The 14,956-nt window shown below is 52.9% G+C and overlaps 1 protein-coding gene across 2 annotated transcripts in view; it reads left to right on the forward strand.

The window, feature by feature from the left end:
• The first annotated feature begins 2,164 nt into the window (after positions 1-2,164).
• PADI3 (peptidyl arginine deiminase 3) overlaps positions 2,165-14,956 on the forward strand; it is a 37,984-nt gene continuing 25,192 nt past the window's right edge. For both annotated transcript variants that reach the window (XM_010373029.2, XM_030912930.1), the window contains exons 1-2: positions 2,165-2,290; positions 12,345-12,525. In XM_010373029.2, coding sequence (XP_010371331.1) covers positions 2,199-2,290; positions 12,345-12,525 — 273 coding nt within the window. In that variant the 5' untranslated portion in view covers positions 2,165-2,198. The remainder of the gene's footprint in view (positions 2,291-12,344; positions 12,526-14,956) is intronic.

Consider the following 14,956-nt stretch of genomic DNA (forward strand, 5'->3'; position numbering starts at 1 on the left):
GGTTTTGCTGTGTTACCCAGGCTGGTCTCAAACTCCTGGGCTCAAGCTATCCTCCCATCTTGGCCTCCCAAAGTGCTGGGATTACAGGTGTGAGCTACTGTGCCTGGCCCAATTCCCTTCCATTTTTGCCTCCGAAGCTTCTAAGTTACCCGGCTTCAGTGGTCTGATTTTGGATGCCTAAAAATGTCACCCTCTCATCCTACACATGTACTGCTGCCTCAAATTATACCCTTTGATACTCACTTTATTTTAGCTTTTGTTGTGGATTAAGAGGGCAAAAAGTTGCTGCCTGTTAGTCATTGACACTTTAGTCTGAGTTAACCACAAACCTGTTTCTAAAAGTTGGTATTAACGGGGGAGAAGTGAAGGCATGAGTCTCCTTCCAAAGGCACATACAGTTCTCTGAGAAGGAGGCAGGTAGTGGGCCAGCACCCCAGGGAAAGCCCCTACTTTCTGCATCTATTCCCCATCTGTGCTCACAAGCAGGCTCGGGAGACTAAGGCTTCCTCCTGAGCGCTAACTCTCACCCAGGGCTGACACAGCCATCAAGCCGTTCCACAGCTGAAAACAGTGAAGCTGCCTCTTAGCAGCCCAGCAGCTCTCCTTGAAAAGAACATCCTTTCCAGAAACTGAGATATGGAAATGACAATCTTAGGGTCCTGCTGAGGTCCTCGAACTGGTGCAGATGTCCCAGCTGGAGGTGCTGGGGAGCGGGTCCTGGAGCCCATCCTGCCTCAGGCTGTCAGCACTGCCAGGGAGAAGGGAGGAAACCTGTATTCAGTACCTCCTGAACCTCCCCCAGGCAGGGTGCGTCTTCACTATTATCTCCGCCAGCGCCAGTGATTAGCTGCATTTTCTACAGATGAGGAAACCGAGTCTCCAAGAGGGGGGGACACTGGCACCCAAGGCCCTATTGTGGGTACACCGTGGAGTCTGCATCTGAACCCAAGACTTCTCTCCCCAGAGCCCTTGCTCCTGCTCTTCCAGGAGCCCAAATGCCCCCTCTGACTTCAGTTTTCCCGCCTGACGACTGAGCCTTCCTACTCTGACATGTCAAGCTCTCCCTGGCTGGAGAGAGTTCTCGCCCTCATCATTTACCCCTTTCAGAGGTTTTTGAGATCTAATGACAACAACAGTAATACAGTAACGCCAGGCTCCATTCCAGAGCTCTACCAACGCTGCCCATGAGGCCTCACAGCAACCATTTTTCAGATGAGAGAAGTGAGGCGCGAACAATTAAGAAACTTGCCCAAGGTCACCCATCCAGGAAGTGGCTGAGGCAGGGCTGAAACCCAGGCCTGGCTCTAAAATCCATGCCAAAAAAAAAAAAAAGCTGGTGTTTCTCAAAGGACATCAAAATGCGTTGGGGAGCTTATTAAAAACTCCAGAGGAGAGGGCCGGGTGCGGTGGCTCATGCCCTGTAATCCCAGCACTTTGGGAGGCCGAGGCAGGTGGACCACCTGAGGTCTGGAGTTCGAAACCAGCCTGACCAACATGGAAAAACCCCATCTCTACTAAAAATACAAAATTAGCTGAGAGTGGTGGCACACGTCTGTAATCCCAGCTACTCAGGAAGCTGAGGCAGGAGAATCACTTGAAGCCAGGAGGCGAAGGTTGCGGTGAGCTGAGATCGCACCATTGCACTCCAGCCTGGGCAACAAGAGTGAAACTCCGTCTCAAAAAAAAAAAAAAAAAAAAAAAAAAAAAATCCAGAGGCCAGGCTGCACCCCTAACCTGCTGGATCAGAGTGGACAACAGACCTGGGAATCCGCATTTTCACCAGCTCCCCAGCAGAGTAAGAAAGCTCCCCATTAAATTATCTTGTCTCTGAAAATGCAGAAAATGGAGGTGAGGGGGAAAGAAGCGTCCGAGACCGGTATCATATATCTCTGCACCCCTTCAACAGCACCTGCCCCCAACAGTTCCTGGTGCCTAGCCAGGTACCTGTGAGGACTTGCTTCCCAAGAAATTAACTTCCTGGGTGCCCGGGTCGGGACAACAGGTTCATATACAAATACTGGGTCCCTTCCAGCCTATCCTGAGCTCTCAGTTTTGGGAAGGGGCTGGGCTTTCATGACTGGAGCCAATGAATCGGCACCCTGGGCTGGAGGGGTGGGGCCAGGGGCTTTTAAACCTCATCCTAAGGGGCCTCGGGGGCAGTGTTGGGGTTGGCGGCCACAACTAAGTCCAAGACCAGCATGTCGCTGCAGAGAATCGTGCGTGTGTCCCTGGAGCATCCCACCAGCGCGGTGTGTGTGGCTGGCGTGGAGACCGTCGTGGACATTTATGGGTAAGAGTCAGAAGTCTAGTGGTTTGCAGGCCCTTGGTGCTTACGCCCTTGAACCTTCCTCCCTTGGACCTTCCTCCCTCCAGGCCAGGCAGGGCTTCTTCAGGGCCCACTCCCCAGCCTTGGCCTCGGAACAGCAGCCAATCAGGGAAGCCTGGGTCCTCCTCTTGGTCAGCTGAGTTTCCTGAAGACCTCAGTCAGGGAATTTGAAGTTTGGGAGGCTGAGCGGGGTAGAAGAGGCTTCAGTGGCTGAGCTCCAGACCAGGGGCTTGGAGGGGGCTGGTACTACGAAGAGATGGCACTTTTCTGTGTCCAAGGGATCCTGCAGGTTAGGGTGAGGATCTGTCTGGGGCACGCAAGAATAGGAACAGGCAGATATCCTCAGCCCCATCCTGAGCCTATGAGCCTAGAAACAGAGCGTGAATCATTTTTAAAAAATAGGGGTTAATACATAGCACTTACCATGTGTCGGGCACTGTTCTAAGAGCTTCACAAGCCTCTTGAGTTAACTTTCGAACTTTAATCTTGAATTTAACCCTTACAACAACCCTGTGAACTAAGTTTATTATTAGCATCATCTCATCAGACAAATGAGAAAACCGAGGCAGAGAGGGCAAGCCATTTGCTCAAGTCACGCAGTTACTAAGTGGCAAAGCCAAGGTTTAAACAAGCTTGTGGTCTTACTCAAGAGTCTTATGGTTTTAGCTGCTCTGATACTTGGAAAATAGAGATTTCCAACCTGATTTCCTCCAGACACTCAATGGCCATGCATTATGTCCCTACTGTGTGCCAGGTCACGCATTTAAGGTCCGTGGTGGAGGGAAGTAAGGCCCTGTCTTCTCTCTCTTAGGAAGAAAAGAGGGTTAAGGTAGGGTTTTAGGAGCTGGGCTCTGGGGACCACCAGGGAGCTGGCTTCTTAGGCTTTTGGGGAGTCTCCAGGTACCTGGCTTTGAGGTAATCGGGATATTGGGAGAGGAGGGTGCAGAACTGTGGGACAGCTCCCGCCTCCCAAGTCTCCCAGCCCTCTCCTCGGGCCAGGTTTCTCAACCTCAGCACTACTGTCATGGTACCTCTTTGTCATGGGGGCCACCCTGTGCACTGTAGGATGGAGAGCAGCATTCCGGGCCTCCTTGCTAGATACCAGCAGCACACTCCCGAGTTGTGACAACCAAAAATGTCCCCAGACATTGCCAAATGTGCCCTGGGGTGGGGAGCAAAATAGCCCACCCATTAAGAACGAGTCTCCGAGACTAAGACTCGAAAAATCGGGGTAAACTTGGGAGCAGCGATGGGGTTGTTCCAGGACATTGGATGAGAGGGGTGAGGAGCTGGTCATGGGAGGGAACCAAGTCTGGAGCAGAGCCAGACCAGGAAATAAATCCTGGTATTGGGTGGGTGGATGGGCAGTGAGGAGGAGGAAGGGAATTCAGTGGTTCTTGAAGGAAGGGGAAGCCACGGAGGCTATGCCACAGGGGTAATGAGGAAGGAGGGGTAGCTGCCACTTGGCACCACTGTCTGCCTGCCATGGGGTGACTGGGCTGCGTGCCATGGGGTGACGCACCTGCCCCTGCTACCTCGTGCCTGTTGGGCAGATGTGTCTCCGGTTTGACCTGCCCCAGGAAGCCTGGGGCTGGCTCCTCCTCAGCAGAGCTTCCTTAGAGGATAGAGGATGGATTGGGGTGATAAGAGACAAAGGCCATAGCTTCCTGGAGTCACCTGAGCCACACTGGAGGTTTGCAGAGAAGGCCGTGGGTGGGACAGTCACAGGGTGGGGGATGGAAGCTCTGATACCTTCAAATGAGGGATTATTGGGCCCTGATGGCCGAACCCCCCAGGGGTGGGAGTGGAGAGCTCCTAGTTCGTTCATTCACACATTCTTCAAGTATTTCTTTTGAGTCTAGTGTGTGTACCAGTCAAAGCCTTGAAGGATGAGCACAGGCTCTGGGGACACACACAAGGGTGCAGAAGCAGCCCCTCCCCTCTGAGAGGCCAGCAGAGGCCGGACAACCTTCTTACAGGGGTGCTGGAGAAAGGACTCCTTTCTGGGAAAGGGAGCTGGACTGAGTTAGCTCTGAGGTCCCTCCTGGCTTGGAGGTGCTATGATGTAACAATCCTGGGTGCTCAGCCTGCGGGCCAACAAGAGAAAGGGCAGTAGGTGTGGTGGCTCAGTCCTGGCTCTGCAACTTCCCAGCTCTCCGACTGTGGGAAACTCCTTTAACTTCTCTGAGTCTCTGTTTCCTCACCTGTCGCCTGGGGATGATAATAATACCAGCAATGACACTTAATGCCACTCCCCAGCAGTGCTGGTCCTAAGCACTTTCCATATGTTAACTAATTCTCACACAATTCTAAAGTGGGTACTGTCATCATCATCATCTTATAGATGAGAAAACAGAGGCACAGAGAGGTTAAACAACTTTCCCAAGGTCACACAGCCAGTGAGTGGCAGAGCCAGGATGTAACCCAGTTTGGCCTTATTTCAAAGGGCAGTTGGGGGGATTGAATGAGATTGTGTGTGCAAAGCATGTAACTAATACTGATTTGTGGTGAACATTCAGTTATGTTAGCTGTCACCATTATCATCATCATCGGTTTAAGGCTTTGTCCTGGGCCTGTGGACAGCCTCAAGCATCCCCAAACCTGCCATATGCAAGATGTCTGGGGAGCAGCCTCTGGACCATATTGGGAGAAGGAGTTGAAAAAAGATAAATTAGCATAGCTGAGTCAGGGCAGGCTTCCTGGAGGAGGGGCACCAATCAAAGCCTTGAAGGACGAGGACAAGCAAGTCTGTTGGGCCTCTCTATCTGTGGCAGTGGATTCAACTTTATCTTCTTGCCTTTCCATGAGTTGAAGATGACCCAGGCATGATATGGGGGCTTTTCTTTCCTGAGCAGTGAGTCTTAGAATGGGGAAAGGGAAGGAAGGGTACCCTGGTGCACTGAGCCATGCACTGGGCGTCTGGTGGCTCATTAACTCCTCCATGCAACTGGAGGCAGGCTCAGAGGGATGGTGGTCTGACAAGTGCTATCCCACTGGGCTGTAGGGCTTGAACCCAGATCCCATCAAGTTCCACAGCCCAGGTGGTTTGCTTGGTTCCACACAGCTCTTTCTCAAGGTTCAAGCATCAGCGCAAACCTTAGCACAAAGCCTTGGTGCAGGAAGAAAGCTGCTTTCTTTCTTTCTTTCTTTCTTTTTCTGGAGACAGGGGCTCATTCTGTTGCCCAGGTTAGAACATAGTGGTGCAATCTTGGCTCACTGCAGCCTGGACCTCCCCAGGCTCAAGCGATCCTCCCGCCTCAGCCTCCCAAGTAGCTGGGACTACAAGCGTGCACCACCATCCCTGACTAATTTTTGTATTTTTTGTAGAGATGGGGTTTTGCCATGTTGCCCAGGCTGGTCTTGAACCCCTGGGCTCAAGTGATCCGCCTGCCTGAGCCTCCCAAAGTGCTGGGATTACAGGTGAGAGCCACCATGTCTGGCCTGGTTTCCTTCTTAATGGGCAAAATCAAAATCCCAGGACAACCTCTGGTGGAGAGGGCCATCCTCAGGGCCTCTGTCATTGGTCTCCAGTAGTAAGGATGGACTGGACCCACTCCCACTGGGCTCTCCCGCAACATGTGGAGATGCTTCCTGGAGTCTGTTGGGTTGTGGCTGCGCCTGAGGCTGAGGGGCCCATGAAGCTGGTCACCTTTGGGATTCATCACAGGTGGCCTTGGAGAGCAGTCCCCAGGCTGGTTCAGTGAGACATCTCTGGAGTCTTACCCACCCCTTCATTTTTCACTTGGGGAAACTGAGGCCATAGCGAGTTACATAGCGAGTTAGGGACAGAGCTAAAACTAGAAACCAGATCTCCCAGTTCAAACGAAGGATCTCTGACTATTGGTGAAGAGGAAACTGAGTCACAGAGGTGCTGAGACTCACCTGGATTGGAGGTCCTGGTGGGGCTTGTGGCACTTCTGTGCTGGCACACTTGGCTCTAAGGACCCCAGAGCTCCAGGTATTCTCAGATGCACATCTGTGTAGGCCCCACAGTCAGAAGGTCCCAGAAGGGTCAGGTCCCATCTACATGGCTGCAGAGGGGCCCAGCACACATAGCAGCCTGGAGGGCAGCTGAGTCTGTTCTCATGGCAGCCCAGACACCCCTAAGAGGGGGCCACCTCGACCTAAGCAGGTGCACAGCTCCCGTGCCTGAGAATGACCTCAAGTAGCAGCACATGGAAAAGACAGAAGGCAGAGAGTCCACCACTAAGGTACCCCAGGCAGGTGTCTCCTAAGGGACCACACCTGGTGATGAGCCATCAAGCTCCTCTTTTCTCCAGCTCAGAGGTTCTCAACCCTGGCAGCATGTTTCAATCACCTGGGGACCCATAAAAAAATGGATGCCCAGGCCCCACCTTGCGAAACCTGATTCAACTCATCTCTGAAGGGTCCCAGCACCTTAGATTTTCCAGGATCCACTGGGGATGAATGTGCATCTGGGGCTAAGAACCGCTGCCCTCGTTGGGAGGACAAACAGCTCATGTCACCCTCTCTCTGCAGAGGCTGCCTAATGGAGCCAGGACCCTGGGTTCTGGTCCTAGTTCTGTCGCCACTCACTATGTCATCTTGAGCAACTTTCTACTCAACCCTGGGCCTCAGTTTCTCCATATGGACCCTGAAGGGGTTGGCATAGAACAGTGGGTTTCAAGTTCCACTCATGGAGGCCTCTGAATCCCCTCGCTGATTTGACAAAGCAGCTTCCATTCTGTCAACATCGGATTTTGTTTGATGTGAGAGCTCTGACCTGCCTGTGCAGAGAGCTGGGCCCTGGGGGAGCTGGTGCATTTCTACCCTTTTAAATATGGGGGATTTGGAAAAAGGGTGCATGTGGCTGCCACTTTCTGGGGGTGGGGTGGGGCAGGGCCATCCAGGATTACAGTGGGACTGTGATTTCCTGAACCTGGTTTTGTTGATGAGGCCGGCAGGGTCGGTGGATCTGGGATCCTTGCTGACTGGGGAGGGGCAGCTGGAACTGCCACCCAGAAACCCAGCTGCCTGGGTCTTGGTCTCCTCTGCTCCCACAGTCCAGCTCGGTGGAGACCTTGTTGGTCATCTTGTCAGCCTTTCTGTGTTCAGCCATGGGGACCTTTCCCATCGGTTTCTCAGCTCCCGAAATATCTGGTTTTGTTCTCCCAGAAGAGTCCAGGCCCTGAGTCCATGAAGGGAGAGGGTGGGTTTGGGTTTGCAGGGGAGTGGGGACAGAGCTGGCAGTGAGTCCTGGCTCTGTCATTTACTAGCTGTGTGACTTTGGGCAAATCACCTGCCGTCTCCAAGGCTCAGTATTCTCATCTGAAAAGTGGGGATAATAGCACACATGTCATATGGCTGTGGGGGATACCTTCATCACCAATGCCCCATCCTCCTCCTCACCATTGAAGAGGGTGATACACGAGGGGATGGGCTCACACTGAGTCAACTCTACACGCACTGGAGGGACCAGGCTCCAGCATTTCTAAGACAACCTACTCTAAGCCGTGATTCTCAGATGTCAGTGAACATCAGAATGGCTTAAAATGAGGTTCCAGGGCCCTGCCTGCAGCACTGTAAGAATCTACATTTTCAATAAGGTGGATCTGAGGTTGGCTACTTTTAGGGAGGCCAACTGTTCCTGTTTGTCTGGAACCTGGCAGGTTTTAGCACAGCAAATTCTGTATCCAGAGACAGCCTTAGTCCCAGCAAACCGATGCTGTCGGCCACCCTACCACGTTTTACCCTCCCACTCACCATCTTAGGCTGGCTGTGCCATGGGAGCAGTTGAGTTCTCGGGCTGGCTGGGAGGGTGTGGGGCTGGGAGAGCCCTGGACAGGCCTGTGTATGGAAGCCTCAGCAGGGGAGGGCCCAAGGCCCTGAGCCCAGGGCTAGACCAGAAGCACTGCCTAGAAAACCCAGAAGCCAGCATGTGGTGACTCAGCCATGCTGGCAGCTCAAGGTGGCCTGGAGAGGAAGAACTTTGTCCAGGTGAGGCTCCATGTACTTCCCCTGTTCTCTAGGAAATGGGAAGCTAGATCCTCCCGTACCTGATGCAGGATCTCCTCCCAGCAGCTGCCCCTTTCATTTTCTTAACACACAGCTTTCATGACAGGCATGAGCACTGGACTGGGAGTCAGCAGCCCTACCTTCTAGTTGCTCCTCTTTTGGGCCTCAGTTTCCCCAGCAGTGAAATGAAGGCATGACTTTTGCTCATCCTGAGTGCTTTACCCACACTGGTTCCTTTCATCTGCTCCTCATCCCCACCAGATAGATGTAGATGCTGTGGCTGAGGGAGGCAGTCACTCACTCAAAGTCACACACCTAATGAGAGGTGGGACTGGGATTTGAACCCAGTTGCCTGGCCCCAGGGACCACAGGCTCAAGTACCTCACCATGGTTCCATCATGTTGCCCCTCCTGATCAAGAGCCGTCGCTGGCTCCCCATTACATAGGGATGAAATGAAAACAAGCTCATTATAGCCTGAGTCTAAACTAGACCTCTTAAGGTTCCATGGTGAAAACACCTTCCCCTCACTTGTGTCTCCTCTTGGTGCCTTCCCTGGGGAACCTGCCCCAGCTGCCCAGCCCACTGTCTCATCCTACCTCCAGACCCGTTTCCTGCACCCTCATTTACTTTAATAACCTCTTCCCTGTCCTGGGCCAATGGTGTTCCAAGCCTTTCCCATCTATTATCACACTTGAGTTTCATGATTGCCCATGAGGTTGGCCAAGTGTCATTATCCCACTTTATAGGTGAGGTTAATGGGCCCAGAGAGACTAAGTGATTTAGTCAAGCTCAGCTGGCTGATGTGTGAACGAGCCTGGTCTTGAACCTAATTCTTGACTCTGGTCCCAGCATCACCTGAGCCCTCGACTTCTGTGGACCCTCCCTTCCCCAACCTCAGATGTAGCTTGTTCACCTTCTGTGCGAAGCCCTTGTTCAGACCGTGGCCCTGGGGACCCTCCTGGACAGGAGGGTCTTCACTAGGAATCCCCCAGCATCTCACACAGAGCCTGGCACATGGAGGGGCAAGGGTGCTGGGCTGAAGTACCCCACACCCAGGGGCTGGAGCCTGGGGACTGAGTGGGATTTTCATACCAGAAGGACCATCAAGGGTGCTCAGCCCTTGCCCATGGACGCTCGGGGCCCAGGGAACAGCTTTGGGGTTGAGGGAGTTCCATAAAAAGTTTATAGGCTTCAGCCAGGCGTGGTGGCTCATGCCTGTAATCCCAGCTGGGAGGCTGAGGCAGACGGATCACTTGAGGTCAGGAGTTCAAGACCAGTCTGGCAATATGGTGAAACCCTGTCTCTACTGAAAATACAAAAATTAGCCTGGCACGGAGGTGGGCTCTGTTGTCCCAGCTGCTTGGGAGCCTAAGGCATGAGAATTGCTTGAACCTGGGAGGTGGAGGTGGCAGTGAGCCGAGATTGCACCACTGCACTCCAGCCTGGCCACTGCACTCTAGCCTGGGCGACAGAGCGAGACTCTGTCTCAAAAAAAAAAAAAAAGGCTTACTTGGGAGGTGGAAGTCAGGTGCCTCAGGAGTGGGGCCGAGGGTGTTCCCGAGGGTATAAGAGGCTGCTCTTCCTACCTGGGTTTGTCTTCCTGTGTCTGTCTTTCTGACTCCCTGTCTCTGACTCTCCATCTCGCTGTGTCTCTCCAAGTCTCTCTGTCCCTATCTCTCTGTCTCTGTGTCTTCATGCCTCTCTACCTGGTTCTGCCATTTCCCCTGTGGGGCGCTGCCCAGGGCAGAACGGGCCAGAGGGCTCCACCAGCCCTGGAAATTACAGCCTTTGGGAGTAGGGTTGCCAGAAAAAATAAAAGATGTCTAGTTAAAATTGAATTTCAGATAAATAATTAGTAATTTTCTAGTATAAGTGTATCCCAAATATTTCATGGGAGTTCCAAACAATGATTGACTGTTTATTTGAAATCCAAGTCCAACTGAGCATTCTGTATTTTTATTTGCTAAGTCTGGTAGCCCCGCTTAGGAGGAGAAACAGGTGTGTCTGTCCCTCCCACCTGGTGAGGACACCTGACAGGGACCTGGACACCAAAGTGGGACCCGCCTGATGGAGAGAAGCTTGGGCTTGGTTTATTTCCCTTTTTATAAAAGAGCTGCTGTAAGATGTATCAGAATCATGCTGGTGGAAGAGTGAAGAGGGTGTTTTTGGGGAGGTCTGCCTTACTCTGAGGGAAAATGGGAAACGGGGGGAGTGGCCAGCTGTGAAAACTCGGGGAGTCCTGTACGTATCCCAAGCCTCGTTTCCCCATGTGTAAACAGGAGTGATTATCTCATGCTGGGACTGCAGTGAGGATCAGATGAGCTAATGTACAAAAAGGCTTGGCCAGGCCTGCTGTGGTAAGGGCGCAGAGGCTGGGGGCTTTTTGTCTTATTGTATTGTTGTTATTACTACTCCTGGGGAGGTGGTGGGCAAGACTGTGGACTGAGGAGCCACATGGCTGGGTTTGGATCCCAGCCCCACCACAGACCTTGGGCAAGTTACTTAACCTCGGCTTTCCCATCTGTATAATGAGAGACAGTAATAGATGGTGCCTCCCTTCTAGGGTTATTGAGAGGATTGCATAATGGGCTGGCACAGAGCATGAGCTCAACAAGTGTCAGTCACTGTTATCCCCCAGGGGGGTGTGTGCTGCTTCCTCCAGGAAGCCCTCCAACTCACAGTGGCCTCTCCCTACATGGGTTCCCACTAAGCTGTGATCCTGTGGCCCTGAGCCCTATCTGGCTCCCCTGGACAATGTTGGTCCTCAGCTCCCCAGCGGGATCAACAGCTCTGAGGCAGTGCGGAGAGCAGTGGGTGGATCGGTCCAGCCAGGCAGTACCTGAGTGCACAGTGGGCACTCCACAGTCAAAGGATGCACAGGCTGGTTTCCAACGAGGAACCCCAGACTAGCAGGAACGAGGGAAATGCAATCTCAGGGCCAGGTGACATCACAGATATTTTAAACCTACAATTAGTGCCTCGTTGTCTGACCAAATCTGGCCAAGTTTCCCGGGTGACACTGCAGAGCTGTGGAACAGCAGGGGCTCGGAGTCAGACCTGGTGCACACCTGGCTCTGCCATTTGATGCAACCTCAGGCTTGTCACTAGGCCTCCTTGAGCCTCAGTTGCTAATATGTCAAATGGGGATGATGTTGCTCACCTTACAGCTTGTAAGAGTGGAGGGAGCTGTGTGTGCCAGGTGCCTGCCATGCAGCGGGCACTCAACCAGATTGAATTCCCTTCCCAGGGAAGAATCCAAGGATATCTTCCCACCCACTAAGGAGACATGTGATGGGATCTGGGGTGAGAATTGCTCTTTTTAAAGCTCTCAGAACTGTAAGGGGCTCCACCCACCACTGGCTGGTGTTCACCGAGCTCTTCGTGCCCAGCCCTGCCCTGGGGATTTATCCAGCTCACGGCTGGGTTCTGACTTCTGAGGAGCTCACCATTCTGGTGGGTGGTAAAGAAACTCACAAGGGAAATGTTAATGACATTAACACAGGGGCTTAGAACGTCAGACTGTGTGTATGTTTTTTGTTTTGTTTTGAAACAGGGTCTTGCTCTGTTCCCCAGGCTGGAGTACAGTGGTGCAATCTTGGCTCACTGCAACCTCTGCTTCCTGGGTTCAAGCGATTCTCCTACCTCAGCCTCCCCAGTAGCTGGGATTACAGGCACATGCCACTACACCCGGATAATTTTTTGTATTTTTAGTAGAGACGGGGTTTTACCATGTTGGCCAGGCTGGTCTCGACCTCAAGTGATCTGCCTGCCTTGGCTTCCCAAAGTGCCTGACCTCAAGTGATCTATCCGCCTCAGCTTCCCAAAGTGCTAGGATTAAAGGAGTGAGTCACCACACCTGGCCGACTGTGTATATGTTTGTGTGGGGTCCAGGCTTGACTCCTGGGAACTTGCTGTGAGGATCTGAGGGCCCTGGGTGGCCAAGGAAGGCTTCCTAGAGGAAGCAGGGCTTGAGCCAGAGTTCAAACATCTGAGCAAAACACACCTCCTTCAGCACCGCCCATGGCTGTCTGTCCTGCCCAGGTCAGTGCCTGAGGGCACAGAGATGTTCGAGGTCTATGGGACGCCTGGAGTGGACATCTACATCTCTCCCAACATGGAGAGGGGCCGGGAGCGTGCAGACACCAGGCGATGGCGCTTTGATGCGACTTTGGAGATCATCGTGGTCATGAATTCCCCCAGCAATGACCTCAACGACAGCCATGTGAGCTGGTCCCTGGTGGGGAGGGGAGAGGTTGTGGGGGAGGCAGCTGTCTAGCTCTAGGAGGGCCCAACATTCTCTTTCTCTAGAGCGCAGGGCAGCACAGTGGGTAAGTGCCTGGCCTTGGAGCCATGCTGCTGGTTTTGAATCCCAGCTCTGCAAGTTACAGACACATACCATGTGTCCTTGGAAAGCCGTATCACCCCTCTGGGCCTCTGTCTGCCATCTGTAAAATGGAGTAATCAGAACCCCTGCGTCCTATCATTGCTGCGGAGTGCCACAGGAGCCAGTGTTGCTCCTTCTCGTGCTTCCCAAGACCCCGTGGAGAAGGAGTTGTCTCAGTTCTGTGGAGTTGGGTCTCAGTTTCCCCATATGTAGGCTGAGGGTTGATTAGGGGATCTCTGCCACTTTGAATGAAATGAAGAAGGCAGGGACAGGAGAGGGACACTGGCGCCTGGGGAGACCCCCTTCCTACGTGACATTTCCCCAAGGTGCCTTGCTGTCCTTAAGCCACTCTCTTCCTGACCCTTTTTGCAGAGTAGGGGACATTTAACACATGGGAGAAATGGGTGGCCTTTAAACTTGGCACAAGTGATGTTCACTTCAAGGGCTGATGGGGACCAGGACTTGGAGGGTGGGAGTAGTGGGATCTACTCCATGTCAGAAGCGATGTTTCAGAAACTGACCCTTTAAGGAGCACTGACCACGTGCCAGGCACTGGGTAGCCATGACTGCATCCGGCCCTCACAGCAGCCCAGAGAGGCAGGGAACTGATGCCCATTTCACAGATGGGACAACTGACAACTGAGGTTCAGAGTAACTGTCCCTGGACCACATACTAATGGTCAGGAGAGCTAGAATTCAGTGCAGACCTGCCTGACCCCTGGGGGCAGTCTCCCTCCACCACCCCCACCTCTGTTCCCAGCTATGCATCTGAATTGAGCCTCTCCACTGAGCTCCGTGAGGCACATGGTGCAGGACCCAATGAACCCATTTAACAGGCAAGAAAACTAAGATGGAGAAGGGGCGTGGCTTTCCTGAAGTCACATGATCTAGCGAGTGGCAGAGTTGGTGAGAGTCAGGACAGAGTCCCAGGGGCAGTGCAAGAGGACCGGCCAGCCTGTGAGGGGCCTCACCTTAGTGCCGGTTGAACTGGGGATGGTGTGGGTACCCACCGCCTTGAATTCCTTGGCCATGATGGCTGGTGGGATGGAGGAAGTTCAGAGTCTCTCCCACTCTTCCCCCTGCCCGCCACATGCCCCTGCTCCCAATCCAGCCTTTGGCCAGGATCCTAGTAACTGTATGTTTGAGGCAAGCATTACTGCTGGTGATTGACACGTGGGGGTCAGTAATTGCAGGATTTAGGGGCTCCCAGGACTAAGGAGGTGAGTGGCCCCTGCAAGATCCTCCCCTCTGGCTGAAATTCAAACATCAGAAGCAGAGAGTTGAGAGACCCACATCAGGAGGGAACACCCCAACAGGAGGGTTATGCTTTAAAGGGAACTTGGATGCCTTGGATTCGTCTGCCTCCAACCAAATATCATCCTCGCCATCTTCATCCTTACCCTGTAACAGTTCTTGGGTGCTCACTGTGGGCCGGGCATCAAGCTGCACATGCCCCATGCATGACTCCTTTCATCTTCACAGCCTCTAATTAGTCCTAAGGGGTAGGAACTATTATTATCCCCACTTTACAGTTGAGGAAATTGAGGCTCAGAGAAGATCAGTAACTTTTCCTGGGATATTCAAAAGTGGAGGATCCAGAATCTGGGCCCAGGCCATCTGACCCCAGAGCCCTGCATTTAACCACCCCCCACCCTACCAGATGCCATCTGCCCACTGATAACAGTAGCTGGTATTTCTTGGGCACTTCCTATGGACTCAGTCTTTTACATTTATCATTTCCAAGCTGCACTGCAAGCCTCTGAGGTAGAGACCTGTAGAGGTAGAGACCTTTTCCCATTTTGCAGATGAGAAAACTGAGGTGGCTCAGAGAGGTGAGAGGCCTTGGCCAAGGTCATAGAGTGCCCAGAGGTTCCAGGCTCAAGCCCAGGCCTGAGTCCCACAGACAAGAATGTTGGCTTGGAGAGTGTCCCTAAACCCTGCCCAGTCCAAACCCTTTATTTTACAAATGACAAAACTGAGACCCAAAGGGGAGCAAGAGCTTGTCAAAAATCACGGAGTAGGTTATTGGAGAGACTGGGACCCAGGTCTCTAGAGAAGCTCTTACAAGTAGCTCCCATTTTACAGATGTGCCAACCAAGACACAGAAAAATAAATGGCACAGAGGGGGTTAAAGAAAGAGCAGGGTTCCTGGGGCCCTTCCCCTCCTTACCGGATCCCCACCTTCCCCTCCTTACTGGATCCCCACCTTCCCCTCCTTACCGGATCCCCAAGAACTATCTTTTGGGGCAGGAGCTCTTGGCTTCTGCTG

The sequence above is a fragment of the Rhinopithecus roxellana genome, chromosome 12, assembly GCF_007565055.1.
Source record: "Rhinopithecus roxellana isolate Shanxi Qingling chromosome 12, ASM756505v1, whole genome shotgun sequence".
NCBI classification, from domain to species: domain Eukaryota; kingdom Metazoa; phylum Chordata; class Mammalia; order Primates; family Cercopithecidae; genus Rhinopithecus; species Rhinopithecus roxellana.